This window comes from Lithohypha guttulata, assembly GCF_036872675.1.
Source record: "Lithohypha guttulata strain CCFEE 5908 chromosome Unknown scaffold_9, whole genome shotgun sequence".
Lineage (NCBI taxonomy): Eukaryota > Fungi > Ascomycota > Eurotiomycetes > Chaetothyriales > Trichomeriaceae > Lithohypha > Lithohypha guttulata.
Genome location: NW_027042758.1, coordinates 143,744 through 160,204, shown reverse-complemented (window position 1 = coordinate 160,204; position 16,461 = coordinate 143,744). Strand labels below are relative to the sequence as shown.

The 16,461-nt window shown below is 48.4% G+C and overlaps 8 protein-coding genes across 8 annotated transcripts; 3 read left to right on the top strand and 5 right to left on the bottom strand.

The window, feature by feature from the left end:
- Positions 1–29: 29 nt before the first annotated feature.
- Positions 30–2,298, top strand: LTR64_008405 (uncharacterized protein; the record flags this gene model as incomplete). Its single annotated transcript, XM_064902719.1, has 4 exons — positions 30–54; positions 109–485; positions 536–974; positions 1,229–2,298. The coding sequence occupies 4 exons, from the start codon at positions 30–32 to the stop codon at positions 2,296–2,298; spliced, it is 1,911 nt and encodes a 636-aa protein (XP_064750858.1).
- Positions 2,299–2,411: 113 nt separating this feature from the next.
- Positions 2,412–3,344, bottom strand: LTR64_008404 (uncharacterized protein; the record flags this gene model as incomplete). The annotated part of the gene is made up of 2 exons (XM_064902718.1): positions 2,412–2,990; positions 3,039–3,344. 2 exons carry the CDS (start codon positions 3,342–3,344, stop codon positions 2,412–2,414), a joined length of 885 nt encoding a protein of 294 aa, XP_064750857.1.
- Positions 3,345–4,681: 1,337 nt separating this feature from the next.
- Positions 4,682–6,409, top strand: LTR64_008403 (uncharacterized protein; the record flags this gene model as incomplete). The annotated part of the gene is made up of 3 exons (XM_064902717.1): positions 4,682–4,798; positions 4,851–5,953; positions 6,010–6,409. 3 exons carry the CDS (start codon positions 4,682–4,684, stop codon positions 6,407–6,409), a joined length of 1,620 nt encoding a protein of 539 aa, XP_064750856.1.
- A 689-nt stretch (positions 6,410–7,098) lies between these two features.
- On the bottom strand, positions 7,099–8,655 carry LTR64_008402 (uncharacterized protein; the record flags this gene model as incomplete). The annotated part of the gene is made up of 3 exons (XM_064902716.1): positions 7,099–7,326; positions 7,383–8,294; positions 8,344–8,655. 3 exons carry the CDS (start codon positions 8,653–8,655, stop codon positions 7,099–7,101), a joined length of 1,452 nt encoding a protein of 483 aa, XP_064750855.1.
- Positions 8,656–9,103: 448 nt separating this feature from the next.
- Positions 9,104–10,422, bottom strand: LTR64_008401 (uncharacterized protein; the record flags this gene model as incomplete). The annotated part of the gene is made up of 3 exons (XM_064902715.1): positions 9,104–9,438; positions 9,483–9,786; positions 9,838–10,422. The coding sequence occupies 3 exons, from the start codon at positions 10,420–10,422 to the stop codon at positions 9,104–9,106; spliced, it is 1,224 nt and encodes a 407-aa protein (XP_064750854.1).
- Positions 10,423–10,733: 311 nt separating this feature from the next.
- Positions 10,734–11,769, top strand: LTR64_008400 (uncharacterized protein; the record flags this gene model as incomplete). Its single annotated transcript, XM_064902714.1, has 2 exons — positions 10,734–10,934; positions 10,993–11,769. 2 exons carry the CDS (start codon positions 10,734–10,736, stop codon positions 11,767–11,769), a joined length of 978 nt encoding a protein of 325 aa, XP_064750853.1.
- Positions 11,770–13,371: 1,602 nt separating this feature from the next.
- LTR64_008399 (uncharacterized protein) lies at positions 13,372–14,220 on the bottom strand (the record flags this gene model as incomplete). The annotated part of the gene is made up of 1 exon (XM_064902713.1): positions 13,372–14,220. One exon carries the CDS (start codon positions 14,218–14,220, stop codon positions 13,372–13,374), a length of 849 nt encoding a protein of 282 aa, XP_064750852.1.
- Positions 14,221–14,499: 279 nt separating this feature from the next.
- On the bottom strand, positions 14,500–16,170 carry LTR64_008398 (uncharacterized protein; the record flags this gene model as incomplete). The annotated part of the gene is made up of 1 exon (XM_064902712.1): positions 14,500–16,170. One exon carries the CDS (start codon positions 16,168–16,170, stop codon positions 14,500–14,502), a length of 1,671 nt encoding a protein of 556 aa, XP_064750851.1.
- Positions 16,171–16,461: the final 291 nt, after the last annotated feature.

The following is a 16,461-nucleotide window of genomic DNA, read 5'->3' as shown; positions in this document are numbered from 1 at the left end:
CTGTATCAAAGCACGTGCCACATCTCAATATGTCGGGCGATTATGGTTTCATTGGTGAGAAGGATCCAGTCTCATGGTACTGATAACATGGCTAATGCGCACATGCAGGCTTAGGTGCCATGGGCTACGCGATGGCAGGCATGGTTCGCAAATCTCTACCTAAGGAGACCACAATGTACATATATGATGTCTACGCTCCTTCGTGTGAACGGTTTGTTTCAGAGTTCGGTTCACACGGACCGACCGTGAGCGTTGGATCAGCCAAAGAATGTGCAACGAAAACGAAGACGGTCATCTCGATAGTACCTACAGGAGCCAATGTCCGAGAAGTGTACCTGGATACCGAGAGAGGAGTGATGGCTGCGCCAATGGACTCACAACGGCTCATCTTGGAGTGTAGCACTATCGAGTCTGAAGTGGCGCGTGAAGTAGGGAGAGAATTGGTGCAGGCTGAACGAGGCACGTATATTGATACACCAGTATCGGTCAGTTCACCCCCTGAGCTGTAATATAGTCATCTGCTAATCTGTATAAGGGTGGGGTACCTGCAGCCGAAGCACGTACTCTCTCATTCTTGATAGGCAGAGCATGGAATGAAGAAGATGACATGTCAGTACGTGCTCAGCAATGTATGGAGATGATGGGCCAGAAGAAAAAGTTTTTCTGGTGCGGGAATCTCGGAGCAGGTCTTGCAGCAAAGATTAGCAACAACTACATCTCCTGCTCGGTGCTGCTCGTCATTGCCGAAGCAATGGCGGTCGGGGTCAGGTCTGGTATCGATCCAAAACTGTTACAAGCTGTTATTCACAACTCAACTGGTCAGAGTTTCATGGGTGACCATGTAAACCCTGTACCAGGTGTGGTCGCGCATGCGCCCAGTTCGAATAATTGGAAGCTAGGTTTCAAGACACAGATGATGATCAAAGACATCAGTCTTGGTGTAGAAGCTGCAAAAAGGGTTGGCATTGAGCCACGTATGGCCAGTACCGCAGTTGACATCTGGAAAGAAGCTGCGGCAGACCCACGTTGTATAGACCGGGATGGGTCTTCAGTATGGCTTCACATCAATAATATTAGTGAGACTTGAGAAACGACTTTGCCTTCGGTCCTGATAGAGTAACTTGTCCCTTTGCTACATATTGATCAGTTTTATATGATGTATCAAACATAATACGGCAGCCATGGATGCGCAGAAATCATGTATGTGGGGTAATGCTCATGCTATCAGTCGTTGATACATTCAATATCGTATTCGCGCTTCTGGGCCTTAGCTTCCGGTTGTTTGAAATCGATCGCAACGAAATGTCGAATCCTCTTGGGAATAAGTTTCCTCGTGATCAACACGATTGCTACTATGCTACCGATCCACGAATCAATGAGGATGTCAAGACCTCCCTGCTAGGCAAGAATGCAATAGTGATTGGAGCAGGAAGAGGGATCGGAAGGGCCTGTTGTGAATTCCTTGTGCTTGCAGGTGTCAAGTCGATAGCCTGCCTGGCTTTAGAGGCAACGGAAGCTCAAGAAACAGCGGGCATCTGCCATGATCTGAGCTCCAATGTTCAAGTTTTCTCTGCTGCCCTCGATGTCAGAGATTTTGTTGCGGTCGAGAAACTGGTTGCAGAGATTCACAGCCAGTTCGGTTTGATCGAGATTCTTCTGATGAATGCGGGCAGACCACCTCAGTTCCTTCCAACTTCCCTTACAGACCCCGACATCTGGTGGCAGACTGTTTCGGTGTCCATGAAAGGCGCATACAACGCCGTACGTGCAGTTCTGCCTGTGATGCAGAAGCAGAAAGAAGGCCGCATTATCTTCACCTCAAGCTCAGGTGCGCACACAAACATCGGCATGTCCAGCTATGTCCTAGCCAAATTGAGTCAAGTACGGTTCGCAGAAATATTGCATGTCGAAAATTGTCAGTCTTACGGCATCAGGACGTTCGCATTCAATCCAGGTTGTGTTCGCACAAGGTTTTTCACTGACTTTGAGGACAAATCTTTGGGTCGTGAGGTCTCACAGGACAGCTATGTCGCAAAGGACGTACCTCTGGAGGATATTTCGGCGCACAACGCGTACACGGCATTGAAAGATCAACACTTTGACAGTCCATACATGGCAGCTGGGTTGGTAACAGTCCTGGCAAGCGGCAAACTGGATTTCATGTCTGGTAGATATCTGGATGCAGCTGTCGATGTCAAGCACTATTTGGAAAGCCGTAATGACATACTGGAAAAAGACCTTTGTAGAGTGAGATTGGTTCTGGACCACACGGAACTGATTCCGCATTGCGACAATTAAGACATCTAATCACAAATATCTAAGAATTTCTTTTCGAAACCTGTACGATGTCGACGCGTCTTGCATATACCATCCCAATGTTCCGATAACGTGATCACATGTTTCGTTGAGAGCTAATTCAAGAGACTGATGCGACCAGCTGCGAGACTTTTCACCACCAGTGATACACTATCAGGGTCGCATGTCCTGAGGAAATCTATATGTCGCTTTCTCCTGCGTGATGCAATCTCACTGTCATCTAATTCCCGACATTCGCCGACTGGACCGAAGGCGAAGGTCTTAGCTGTTGACCAAGGATCATCACCATTAATGAACGCGATCCATCTTGCTCTCAGTTCGTGACCGACCCTATCAGCAGCACGATCGAAAGACATATCGTTACTGCCGAACAGGAAGAGCAGATCTACAGCGTGATGTGCTCGGTGCGAAGTTTGCCACGGGTTCGGCTGGTCGAGAAGGTAGCGGAAGACAGGTTGTTCGATTTTCTGCCAGTCGTGGTGGATCTTCTCCACGGGAAGTGCGAAGAGGACATCGTTGAGAAAGTCCAAAGCACCAATATGGCACGCCGCAGGACGATCCGGCATGATGCCATAGAGATCTTTCAGGTCTTGTGCTGTACTGCCCATGTTGTCAAAAGCTTGTACAACTTCTTCACCAGTCATGGATCGTATGCCGTTCGCCCAAATTACTGACTAAGCCTATGTTAGTCGAAATCCAGGACCTGCATCAATGAAACATACCTCATACTCGACATCGCCCACAAAGAGTCTCTTGACACGGCCAGTCCTCGTCCGCCATTCCTTAAGACCAGGCTCCGTTTGAAGCCACATTGTGTTGATATTCAGCTCGCGCAAGCCTGTCAGGAGTGATTCGACTGATGCACTACGCAAGCTTTGACGTGTGGTGGTCTTGATATACTCCTGTAGCGACTTTACCAAGGCCAGACCACGCTGCTTGGGTTGAGGAGGAGACAGATAAAGCGAGCCTGAGGATAGAATTATTTGTTCGACGAGAGCACCCGTGACCATATGCGCATGGCAATACATTGCTCCTGCACTCTCACCAGCAAGCGTGATTCGGTTCTGTACTAGTCATATTTGGGGGTCGATCAACTTGTCTGCAGGAACTCACAGGAGCACCTCCGAAGCCCGCTATATGCTGGCGAACCCATGCGATAGCCAATGACTGATCTTTGAGCGCAAGATTTGTCGTAATGCCATCACCAAAGGCAAATATGTTTAGACGGAAATTAACGGAAACGAAGATGAAGGGTCGCTTCAGCTCGCTTGCTTCTTGGACCAGTCGTTGAGGAGCTCATTTTGTCAGTCCTATATACTGCTATGTTTCGAGCTCATACCACAGATTCCAGATGCAGCACTAGCAAAGGTGACGATTTGGGACCCGCCTAGAAGAAATGTCAGTATAGAACAACAAAGACTTTTGAACAGCGCTTGTTGTACCATGTATCCAGATCAAGACCGGCAGAGGCGTTGCTGAGCGCGACGATGGACATACAACGTCCAAGTTCAGGCAGTCGAATTCATGTTCCAGCTCAGGTGTTTGAGATGTGAGAGCGGGAAGACGCAACAGATGTCGCACATCTACCTCATTCTGAGGACATCGAGGGCTTCAGCCAAGTAAAAATTAGCTCTCTTCACCGGCTGTCATGATCGGAGATACTTACCCGTAGTTCTTGCACAACAGTGGATCCTTGAATGTGGTATGTGGTGACGGTGTGTCAAATCTTCGTGTAACAGAGCCATATGGTATGCCTCGGTACTGGTGTGTTGTACCATCCACACGCCCAATGAGTTTGACACTCAAGGATGAGTGTGAAAGACTGCACTCCATAGCTTCGACATCGACTGAGTCTAACTGATCAAATACGGTCAAAATGCTGGAAAGGGTCGCTAGCTATAGCTTTGGTACACAACTTGGGGTTTGCCCCACACATCACTTTCGCTGCTTCCAATATAGCTACCCACAATCATGCGTCACTATCGTCGCAAGTGCGCTGAACGACTGCCGGGACGTTGAAGGGCCAAAGAGTGATACAAATCTACCTCGAACGTGCTATTGAGCCTGGGAGTCATGCTCCAAAGATGGGGCGATTCGACTATGGATATCACCGTGGAGACTTGCAATCTCGGCAGTGGTCAGCAACGGCAGTGCGGGCTTTACAGTGCTTGTGCTCTTCTTCCTCGCATGGTGGGATCACCCCAGGTATTGGCTCCAACTTCGTGAATAAGAAAACTCGTGGGGTAAGATTGAAGGTGCCGTGGCGCCCCACTTGCTCATCAAAACATCTTGAACGATATCAGCAGTTACGCAGTTTGATCGCTACATCCTGATCTTGAGAACCCGGGACGAGATGTCAGCGACCATGAGAATTTCAAGTGTCGAGATACAATACCCTCTGAGGCTAGCGGCCGCCTTTGCGATTCTCCTACCACTGTCTCTGCTTGCAATATACCTTTTGACGATACCGAATGCCATAAAAGTATGCAACGACATCTTTACAGGTGAATGAGCAAAACTAACACAACATACAGGATTCGAGACGGCGTAAACTGCCTCCAGGTCCGGCAGGACTACCATTCATTGGAAATCTGCTAGACATTGCAGATTCCGAGGTCGTGCGGGATAAAGCGCGTGAATGGCACCAAAAGTTTGGAGACATCTTCTATACCAAGATCGGTGGCACAGACTATGTCTGGCTGTCATCGCCCAAAGCCGTCCGAGATCTCATGGACAAGAAGTCTGCTGTGTACTCCTCCAGGGCTCCGACACCATTCGCACAAGATGTAGCGAGTGGTGGGAAACGGCAACTTTTCATGCAATACGGACCCGAATGGCGGACCCTACGTAAAACTAGCCACAGCTTGCTCAACATCTCCTCAGCAGTGAGATACCAACCGATTCAGGACTTCGAATCCAAACAGTTAATGCGTGATCTTCTGGATACTCCGTCTGATTTCTACCAGCACAACAGACGTTACAGTTCATCTGTGATCATGCTTGTCACATACGGATATCGTCTACCTTCCTGGAAACATCCTCTCATGGCCAAGATCTACACAGTCCTGGACAATTTGACGGAAATGACCGCACCAGGTGCTCATGTTGTCGACAGCTTCCCTTCGCTGGCTCGTTGGCCTCAATGGCTTCTTGGCAACTGGCGTGACCAAGCAGAGAAAGTGTTCACGCATGACAGCAAGGTTTACCTTGGCTTGTGGAATCAGCTGAAGAAAGAGGTCGACGAAGGTACTGCTAAAGAGTGCTTTGTCAAGGACTTCTATCTACAAAACCCGGAAAAGCACGGTATAGATGACCTCTTGGCAGCTTATACGTGCGGCGGGCTTGTTGAAGCTGGATCTGAGACCACAGCGACCACGCTAAACAACTTCCTTCTTGCGATGGCAATATTTCCAGAGGTGGCTCAAAAAGCTCAACAGGAGATTGACCAAGTAATTGGAAGTACCAGACTGCCTTCGTGGGAAGATGAAGCCAATCTACCCTATGTCAGAGCTCTAGTGAAAGAAGTGCTGCGCTGGAGGCCAGTGAACAAGTTTGGAATGCCACACTGTACGAGTGAAGATGATTGGTATGAGGGTTACTTCATACCCAAGGGCAGTGTAGTGATGCTGAACTGGTGGTAAGTCATGGACAACAAATTGCCTAGTTGAGCCAAATCGCCTAACCATCTTGCAGGGCTATCCATTATGATCCCAAACTGTTCCCACATCCAGAGACATTCGACCCCACTCGTTTCTTAGGCCATTCACAACCAGCAGCAGACTACATCAACGCGAACGACCCTGGCAAGCGAGATCACTTCACATATGGTGCTGGAAGGCGTGTATGTCCTGGCGTTCACGTCGCGGAGAGATCACTCTACATCAACATTGTTCGTACATTGTGGGGTTTCAATATCAACAAAGCTATTGATGCAGCGGGAAATGTGAAGGAACCTTCGCAGACCATGGTTAGAGGATTCCTCAGTGTACCGGTTGAGTTCGAAATTGATATCAAACCTCGATCAACTGGGCACGAGCAGATCGTGCGTGAGGCATTTGCAAAGGCTGATGAGGAGGGAATTGTCTTTCGTTGATGGTTGCGAGGAAATTCTCGTTCGATCGAGTTAGAATCATCTGGTGCAGTTTATCGCGTTGATACCGATAACACAAGCAGCATATCTTTATAGACGACCAAATGTGGATCGTTCTTTGTGAATGCACCTCCCTTTCGTTGTCTATTGACATTTCGTATCACGTGCATAACCAAGAGGTCGAAAACCTTACACATGTATCCGGCTTGGGCAGCGAGGAATTGACGGCTGCCTCAACACCCATGTAGAAAAAGTTTGCCAGATCGTCGTAGTCCACGAGACCTCGCAAGCTGAAGAGAAGCATACGAATTAATTTCTAGCCTAGTGAACACCACAAATTCATGCAGCTAGATATCAAAATCATATCTACGGTAGGCGGAGCCCTAGACTCCCTCGATCCAGCAGCTGGTTAAAATGAACAAAAACAATGGAGGCCACGCAACGATGATGACTATGCGTGAGATTGAGCTGCAATAGACTTGCCAATTTATCGAGCTATGTTTCTCTACATCGCTGGTGAGGTAGTCCTGTCCTATGGCGAGGACGATAGCAATGGAGTTGATGAATCACCATTGTGAAGCTCAGTTTTTGCAAATCACAAACATGCCGATTTTGCTACCAGTTTGTTGATATGAAATTTAAGTAGCGTCCCAAAGCTATCATGGTTTTACGTCAAAGACAGGTAAGTTACCTCAAGACCCGTTCTGATTGCCGTTCGATAGACTTTTGTTGTTCAGCTGAAACTCCGAGAAGTTGTTCACTAGATTGTCCCACATTTTAGGCTCATGCTCATGTTTCTTGTTGCTGTTCCAGGCCCAATCTGTAATGGTGAATGGTCGGCTACTTTCAAACATGAACGCGATAGAGCCCTTCGATATTTGCATCTGTGGGACTTCGTTCTCGCTTGCTGCTTTGAATTCCTGATTGCGAGGGTTAGCTGAGCTCGTGATATACAGGGTAAGAAATTGATACTCACTTCGTAAGCGACGCCGTGCGGAACCATTCCACATTCGAAGGAGACACTGCCGGGCTGAAATTCATCTGATCTACCACCATACTCTCCATAAACAAGACCCATCAATTCCGAGGCCACATTACGATGATAATAAGGTGGTCGATAGGTATGCGACGCCACATCCCACCGGGGAGAGAAGATAAGGAAGTCTGCCAAGGGGGCATCTGGATCCCGTGAACGTGCAGTCAGTACACAAAATATGGAGGGATCAATGTGATCCACTGATATCGAGCCGACATTCACAAATTTAGTCAAGTCGTACTTGTACGGCACGTAATTTCCATGCCATGCGACCACGTCAAAAGGCGAGTGGTTTTGTGTGCTTCTGAAAAACTTGCCTCCCAATTTGTATACGATTGACCACGGGTCATCGTGGGTGATCTCATACTTGGCGCAAGGATGCAGAAAGTCTCGTGGATTAGCCAGTCCATTTGCGCCGAGCGGACCGAGCTCGGGAAGCTCGAAATTAGCGCCCCATATCTCCAGGATGTAACCTCTTGAAGGCCCCTCAACGCTGATACGGAAGCGCTGGCCTCGTTGAATGACGCAGATCTCGCCGGGTTGCACGTACAAAGGTCCAAATTCTGTTTGAATGCCCAGAGCACCTTGTTGAGGAACGATCAAGAAATCACCATCGGAGTTAACGAATGCCTTCTTGTGCATGCTCTCGTTGGCTAGATAGACATGCGTTGCGATTCCTTCTCTCAAGGTAGGCTCACCCGAGCCAGCGATCGTTGCTAGACCATCGACAAAATCTACCTTTTCGGTAGGGATATCGAAGGGCAGCCATGCAAGCTGTGTCGGAGAGACATGTACCCTCGAGTTCATGGGCAAGAAATTAGACTCCGTATTCTTGTTGTCAGGCAAGTCTGTCTACATCCTTAGGTCAGCTTCGTGGTCAGTCCATCATGTAGTGTCTTACGAATCCTTGATGTGCCACAGCCGGACGAGCTCGGTACAACCACGCTTTTTTGTTTCGATGACGAGGCGCCACAAAGGCTGATGCTGTCATCTGCTCGGTATACAGGCCATACCGGACGCCCCTCGGACTGTTTTGTCCTTGTGGAATTACCCCAGGTATAGCTTGCGATTCGAAATGATTATTGAACCCTGGTTGATATTGATAAGGATCATTCTTTCTCACTGCAAACGATGGGATTGTGCCATTCTTTTGGGTTTCCGCCCAGTGGAAAATGTTTTGGTATTCCTTTGGATCTTGCAGTTTCTGCGACATTTCGACGAGCTATGCTAGGCCTCAGGCTTGTCACTTCGTATGTTTGTATGTCGGAGTGTATATACCGCAGTGGCAGCCTTGCTGAGGAAGCGGTCCCACATTCTCAAACCCCACATTCAATGGAGGGGCTGACACCCCTTATAACTGGAGTGATTTTGAAGAGCTGTGGGGCGAAAGCCAACAGGGAACTAGTATGTCGGTGGATGGAGTGGCAATATTCTAAACCATTGGCTGGACTCACTTACTGATCTTCTCCATGAATCGGAAATTATGCAGACTGGTTCCGACCACGACAGTGCTTGAGTGTAACAGGTTGGCAGCAGCCAAGAGATTGCTCACCAAACGATAAAGCCTGAGCCTGTAGATGATCAAATGTCTGTACTAATCAGATAATGCCTATTCGAGCCTGGAGCCGAGATAGACTTCCATATCATTACACAGCTATATGTCAGGTCTTGTAGTATTGAGTGAAGTCGTGTTTCAAAGCATCAGCCCCTCTTTGCATTTGGCGCGATAGCACAGGGTCCTTCTCTGCTTTCTTACACAGTCTGAGAAACTCATCGTTCTCAAGAGCTGTGTTTGGATCCTGATCGAAAAGACGGCGGAGATTCGAGCTTGATATAGGATCCACAATCTCGTTATACTTCTGCCTCCTTATCTCATCGTACTTGTCCAGAATGCTGTCGTCTGCCTTGCCTTCATATATACCAGCCAAGCAATCGTAGAGTCCACCTACATCAACAATACCGCCCGTAAGGCCGAGCCCACCAAATGGGTTGCACACTGGCTGGCGTTAGCATTGGTTTCCTGATTGGACCTTCACTCACAATGCGCGGCGTCTGCAGCAATGCAAAAACGCCCGACTCTCATCTTAGGAGCTAATCTCTGGTGCACTTTGTAGGGACTGAAGTTTACCACTTCGTACTCGTGCGGTTGCGGTTTTCCTGGCAAAAATGTATGGAACTTGTCATCCATTCTCGCTCGCAGCTCATCTGATGTCAACCCAGGGATCTCGCCGTAAGTCACCCTCCAGAGACCGTCTTTGGATATCCGAGCAGCCATGTGCCAATGCTCTCGATCAATGATGAAATTTGAGTCATCATAGCCATACTTATCGAAATCATAATAAGTCTAAAAGCCCAGTTAGCCTTTACTTTTCTGAAGCGATCTCCAATCACCGACGTTGGTCGCCACAATTTGCTCGTTCCATGTTTTGCCAGGGAACTCCCAGTCACCAAATAACGAGCGTCGAATTTGACTGTTCGCGCCATCACAGCCAACAATGTACGACGCTGTGATCGTTTCTCGTTGACCTCCATATTCGACTTCTATCCACGCTTCATCATCTTCTTGCCCGATAGATAGAGCTTGGTAACCCCATGAAACAACCGCGTGAGATTCGCGTGCGAGCCTGTCAAGCAGAATTTCGCACAATCGATTTAGAGGTAAGCAGACCATTCGGTCGTATTCGTCTTTCATAAGAGTACCATCAATGCCAGCGATGACACTGGTGTCAAGTTTTCGCCACACGACTTTGCCAGGACTGAATCCTTCTGACCGTACTTCGTTGAGTACACCAGCACGCTGAAGCTCGTAGACGGCTGGTGATGCATAATGTGTAGCTCTTGCCTGCTGCGGCACAGACTTGTTTGAGTCGATAACTTGCACAGGCACATTCCTCTTCGCAAGCAAGAGAGCAAGCAGGAGTCCTGCAGGTCCAGCCCCAACAACTACGACATAAGGTTTGAAGTCTTGAATTGACGGCATGGTCAGTTGAGTCAGGAGTATCGTATGTATTTTTTGATCTGAACGACAACAGATTGACTCAATTAAGAGTTGTAGTGTTATAGTTGATCATTCAATGGCGTCTAGAATTCACATGTGATCAACGTTTGAGGGGACAACTGGACTATCAGATCGGGGTCGTGTGGGGTTGGAGTTTGACTTCGCATCTTTCTGGGTCCATCTTGACTCTGAAGTGCACCCTAGCCACTTCAGCGCCAACGATGGACCAATAAGTACTTGAATGGTGAAGTACGTGTCTATCATTGTGATCAGAAACGCGACCTAAATTCAAAATGTCGGTACCAAAGTCGATTGGGTTTATTGGTCTTGGGGTTATGGGGCTTCGTATGGTCGAAAGGCTTACGAAGCTGACCGAGAGAGATGTTGTCATTTATGTCTTCGATGTTAATACCGAAGTAACAAGAGTATTGGCTGAACAACATCCGGGTCGCGTAGTAGTGCAGCAAAACTCTCGCGAGGTCGCAGCATCTTCCGTGAGTTGTTTTTGACCTGGCAGATCGCAGAGACCTGACGAAACTAACACGCCAGCAGCACACCGTTCTAACTATGGTTCCTGAAGGGCATCATCTTCGTTCCGTGTACATGACTCCAGATGTCGGAATTTTGTCAGCCGACCTATCTGACAGAATTCTGATTGATTGCTCCACCATCGATATCACAACTTCGAGTCTCGTCCGGCAGGCTGTCAAAGGAAAAAGCACCTCCGCGTCATTTTACGACTGCCCAGTATCTGGGGGCTCACTTGGTGCTGAGAACGGGACATTGACTTTCATGCTCGGCTGTGGCCCCAATGACCAGAACGTCGGATTTCTCCAGAGCATACTTAGTATGCTAGGCAAATCGATCATACCCTGTGGGGGACCAGGTCTGGGGCTCCTCGCGAAGTTCTGCAACAATTATTGCTCTGGTCTTATTGCTATCGCAACGTCTGAAGCTTTCAACATAGCGATGTCACAAGGGATGGATCCTAGAGTTCTCCACAAAATATTCAAGACAAGCACAGCAAGCAGCACTGTCAATGATACCTGGAACCCGGTACCAGGTCTCTGTCCAGACGCTCCATCTAGTCACGGCTATCAGGGTGGCTTTAAGCTTCGACTAATGCGCAAGGATTTTGGCCTAGCAGTAGATGCAGCCAAGAGTGGGGGTGCTCGACTTGCGCTTGGCGATGCAGCTTTGAAACTCTACACAGAGGCCAGCACTGATCCTGAATACAGTGAACTCGACGCAAGAGTAGTGTTCAAATACCTCGGTGGTAAACAGGATTGGGAGGCTGACCAGGTAGCTGGTCGAACTGATTTGACTTGATCTTAAAGAGAACGTTGATGCATAATATCCAATAACTCTGCAACCTTACCGAAAGATATAGGGCATGAAACGTCTTTCAGCTTGTAGTGTTTTTGATGCCAGTAGTGTAGTCGCGACAGATTTGAAGCACAACCCTGCTCGAAAGGCTCCAAAGTAGAGCCTTCGTATGAGTTTGTATGAGTCTATCAACCTCTTGAAGCGACGCGTGCATGTAGACCTAGCTCTAGATGTAACTTGCGGGAAGAAATGTCAACAAAGGCTGTGGGAGGTAAGAAGGCCGAGGATGTGAGTCTGTGAAAAGGGCACAGTCCGCAACTGCAGGTGAGTCTGGCAGGGAAACTCGACGCATGTTCGCCTACAACCAAACGCCTCCAAATTCAAGCAACCTCTTCATGACAGAATATGTGCTTAGTGGGACGTGGTGGATGCGCATAGGCTTCTCTGGATCGTCTGCTTCGTGTTATCTTGACGGTTGAGGCCTCTACCTATTCTAGTACTTTTAGCCAGGTGTTGCTTGATCTGAAACACTGGCCTATAGCCTGTCGATTGCGATCGAGTTTCAAGTCATCTTCCCAGTTCCACAGTACGAGAACGAAGCAGAACGAGCTCAGCGCCTCATTGCGACGACTCGCATCTCATTCCTGATGGAAGATTGAAGAGCACTGACACTAGACGATGTCATGTCACGAGCCTCAAGCAAAGCGCTTGAGGTTGCAGGGTGTGAGATATGCACGACCATGTCACCAACCTTGCGAACTCAGTAACCTCTGCGGGGTCGTCCGACCTTCCACATCCAGAATCGCAAACCATATCACTGTAGTATCGCCAACACTGTCGCACATAATGCACGCACTGCGGCCCGTGCCATTCATGACTTCAGCAGAGCTCCGAGTCATGCTCTATCCCATTGTCTGACTGATGACTACCCCTGAGGCTGGGCAAAACCTTGACGCTTCAGAATTTGACCTTAGCGACGGTGAGGTTACCACTACCAAACCATCCCATCACCAGCACGCCCTCCCTGTGACCTTGCTGCCTTTTTCAGAGTCTCGGATGGAATAACATACCCGACTGATATTTGCTCTATGAATCGCTGTCACTTGAGCTCAATCTCAATTTCACGTGTCCCACCTGGGTTATGGTCGGGCGCACTCAAACTCGATCAAGCAAAAAATCATCTTGTCTGTATTGAGGCTCTTGGACGGCTGGTAGTGTGGAGTTGCACGGCGAGTGGGAAGCAGCGAGCGATAACGCTTGCCATGTTGAATAGCTACGCGAGCATTGGACTACCCGGACAGCCAGGATCGGAAACTGATGCACAGACCACGGTGAGGAATGATAGTGTCAGAAGATCAAAATACGCGGTAATATCAAGACAGGGATTTCTGATGCGCATACAGAAATACCCTCTTCGGTGCAGGCAGACAGTTTCCAGCTCTAGTGGTGCTGGTCGATGTTTCATAAACTACAAATCGCATTTCGATGAACTTTGAACAACGAATTGCACGGAGATTCAATAGCTGAAGCATGAAGAAATGTGCTTGAGTATTGCAAAGACCCTGCGAAGATAGGAGCTGTACCACAATGCCTCAAGCACATCAATCATTGGCATTGGATATTTCCCAAGAAATCCAAAAATGCTCTCTGGCACTCTGACGACTTCTCGGTATAGATCTCGTGTCCCACACCATCAATCTTGATAAGCTGACAGCCTGGCACGATCGCCTGAATGCCTTCCTGGTCTTTCATAGATACAGCAGCACTATTAGTTGGTGCCAAAATTAACATAGGTATCTTGATTAGTGGCAAGTAATCTCTGGCATCCAATTCGGAGAGAAAACCTGCGTATCCTGCCAGACCCTCGCCACTCGATAGAGCAACCTGATCCACCCACCATTTCAAATATGCGGGATTTGTGTTTTGAACAGTCCCTGGTATTGTGCTCAGACTCTCAGCCCAGCCTCGAGATCCCAGCGAACGACAAGCAGTCGGCCAATCAGAGTGGCCAAATGCGAACAGGGACAGAGCTCGTGGTGGTAGATACGTTGGAGAGGAGCAAATGGTTAGTGAATGTAGTCGGTGAGGGTATTTGACCGCCAGTATCTCTCCAACCATGCCGCTTGTGGATTCTCCCAGAAAATGGACCTTGTCGATGTTGAGCTGATCCATGGTGTCAATGATCTCTGAGCATACGGTCTCCATCGTGTATCTATAACTGGAATCTGCCGAAGGAACGCTCGAGAATCCATGACCGCGAGCATCACGCCGAACCACTCTATATTCTCGCGCAAGCGCTGGTATCCAGTGATACCAAAAGGCGGTATGACGAGCAAATCCATGCTGGATTAAAACAGTCTCACAAGGTTTCCATGGGTCTGTAAAATCATCTTCGATGTAATGAGTTGTCTGTCCATTGCTATGAGTGATGATCTTGCCCGGAGGAGATGCCATGCTTGAGAGAACTAACACGAGGTTGCTGGATCGCGCGAGCTTTCCATAAGCGAGAAGCAGCAAACTTATATGTTAGTCATACCCCACCTATCATAACCATTCAACAGGCTTGAGCAAACCTCGCGACGCGCTTGGTCAATATGAATCGAAACGTTTTGACTTCGAACAACGATGATCAACGATTTCGTTAAAGATTATATTCTGAGTACAGAGTTATGCACGATACGAAAAGAACTACATGGCCTATTGCGCCATGCTCAGAAGTACGCCATCCGGCTGCTACAAGCTGGCATGGGTTTCGATGGACAACTTCTTCAGGATATTATGTCTTGCCCAGTGGCTGCGATAGCGTTTGCCCCAGTGGAAAAAGATTGGGGTAGTCAATACCAGAGCAGCAGCGACACCACCGAAGGTACCAAAGACAACTTTGGGTCCAGCTGTTGCGGTCCAGTTGTTGACAAAATATGAGAAGCCGTAGAAAAGGAAGTTTTTGTAAATAATTCCGGCAACGAAGATCTCATTGCTCATGTCTCTGAAAGCGTCAAGAGCATACGAATTGAGGGCGGTGGACGAGGCAACGATTCCGAAAAGCACAATTGCGTGCATCGTTGCGGTCGCATAATAACTTGCACTGTTTTGGCACAACACACCAAACCCGACTAGGCCTGCTGCAGCCACTATGCCGAACCAATTCAGGAGCAGACGGTATTCTGGCTCATATACACCATTGTTCTTTCGAGAGCACCATTTGATGAAACCATCATAGGTCGCCGCGACGAACACAACAGCTACCAGACCGCCAATGAACGGTCCGATAAAGAGATTGCCCACTCCAAAAGGTGTGAGGAGGTATGGCGGAGCTGAAAAGATTTGTGCTATCACAAAAGACATCGCAACATAGAGAGCGGTCAGACTGCCAGTGATAACAACAACAAATAGCACGGCGAGGTTGGTGTTGACAAGAAACGGTGCCGCGATGAGCTTGAGTAGATTCTGGGACGAGTATATGCCTGAAAAGATTGCCAGCTCCTGCATAAATGTTTTCTTTGGTGGAATGTGGAAAGCTGAACTTGAAGAAACTGTCGTCGCCGTCTTCTCGATGTCTTCGAGCTCGGCCTGATGTCGTTTTTCCACCCCAACGAGTTCATCAAGGTTGTCGTCAATTAACTCATCGATATCATAGCGGTGATCCCGTCGATATTGAGTTTCAGGCCAGAAAAAGAAAGAGAGTATCAAGTGAAGACCTGATGCCATTGTGCAGAAATGGAATAGATACTTCCACCCCAGGTTCTTGGTGATAGCTCCGCAGATGACACTCGAGAAGTTGGAGACGCCTCCTAAGATCAAGCTCGTGAGGGCCACATATACACCTCTCTGGTGCACGAAATAGAGGTCTCCGATCATTGAGATGATCAGACTCTCGTAAGCAGCTGTCGCAAACCCCTGTACTATGCGTGCGGCCAGAAGTGTATGGTAGCTTGTGACAGTCGAACCCATAATAGAGCCAATAAATCCGAAAAGAGCAGATACGAGTAAGACTGGACGCTTTCCCCATTTCTGGGAGAAGGCGGAGACAAAAGCTCCACTCGATCCAGCGACGAGAAGAGTGTATCCACTAGTGACAGTGATATCCGTCAATGTTCGATCCAACTCCTGCGCGACAACGAACAGTCCAGCGTTCAAAAGCGGTCCAAAGGTCGAGGCGAAGATGCAACCGCCCAAGCTTGCAAGCATCATGATCACTGTCTTCTTGTGAGTTGGCCAGTTGAGTGGATCATTAGGGTCTTCGGATGGTTGAGGAACAAGTACGACGTGAGAGTGCCTGCCTGTGCCGTGTTTGAGAGAGGAGGTACTGCTGTTTGCATTGCCAGTGTTGTGGACATCGTCTAGGATGACAGTAGCAGGAACGTGAGCAAGTTTTGTGTCCTCCAGGATGCCGAGGAAACCCATGCTTGCGAAAAGTAGTGGGAGCTTGTTATCAAGAACAGAAATTTAAACACTTCCAGGCGATTTGACTGAACATTTTCCCTGATCGCTAGGGTATCTAAAGCTTCTATAGCTTTGACAGGAAGACAGGCTTTACCCCACATCTGAGTTCGTCCATGAAGATGGGGGAATTTGGTAAAGCTGGGGGTGGGTCCTCGATTGGTTCTCGGCCTCCAATCTCGCTAAAGCTTACTACTACTACTACGGGTTTGACGGGGCTAGACTACCCCACGTGGTTCTTAGCCCAGCCAGCAC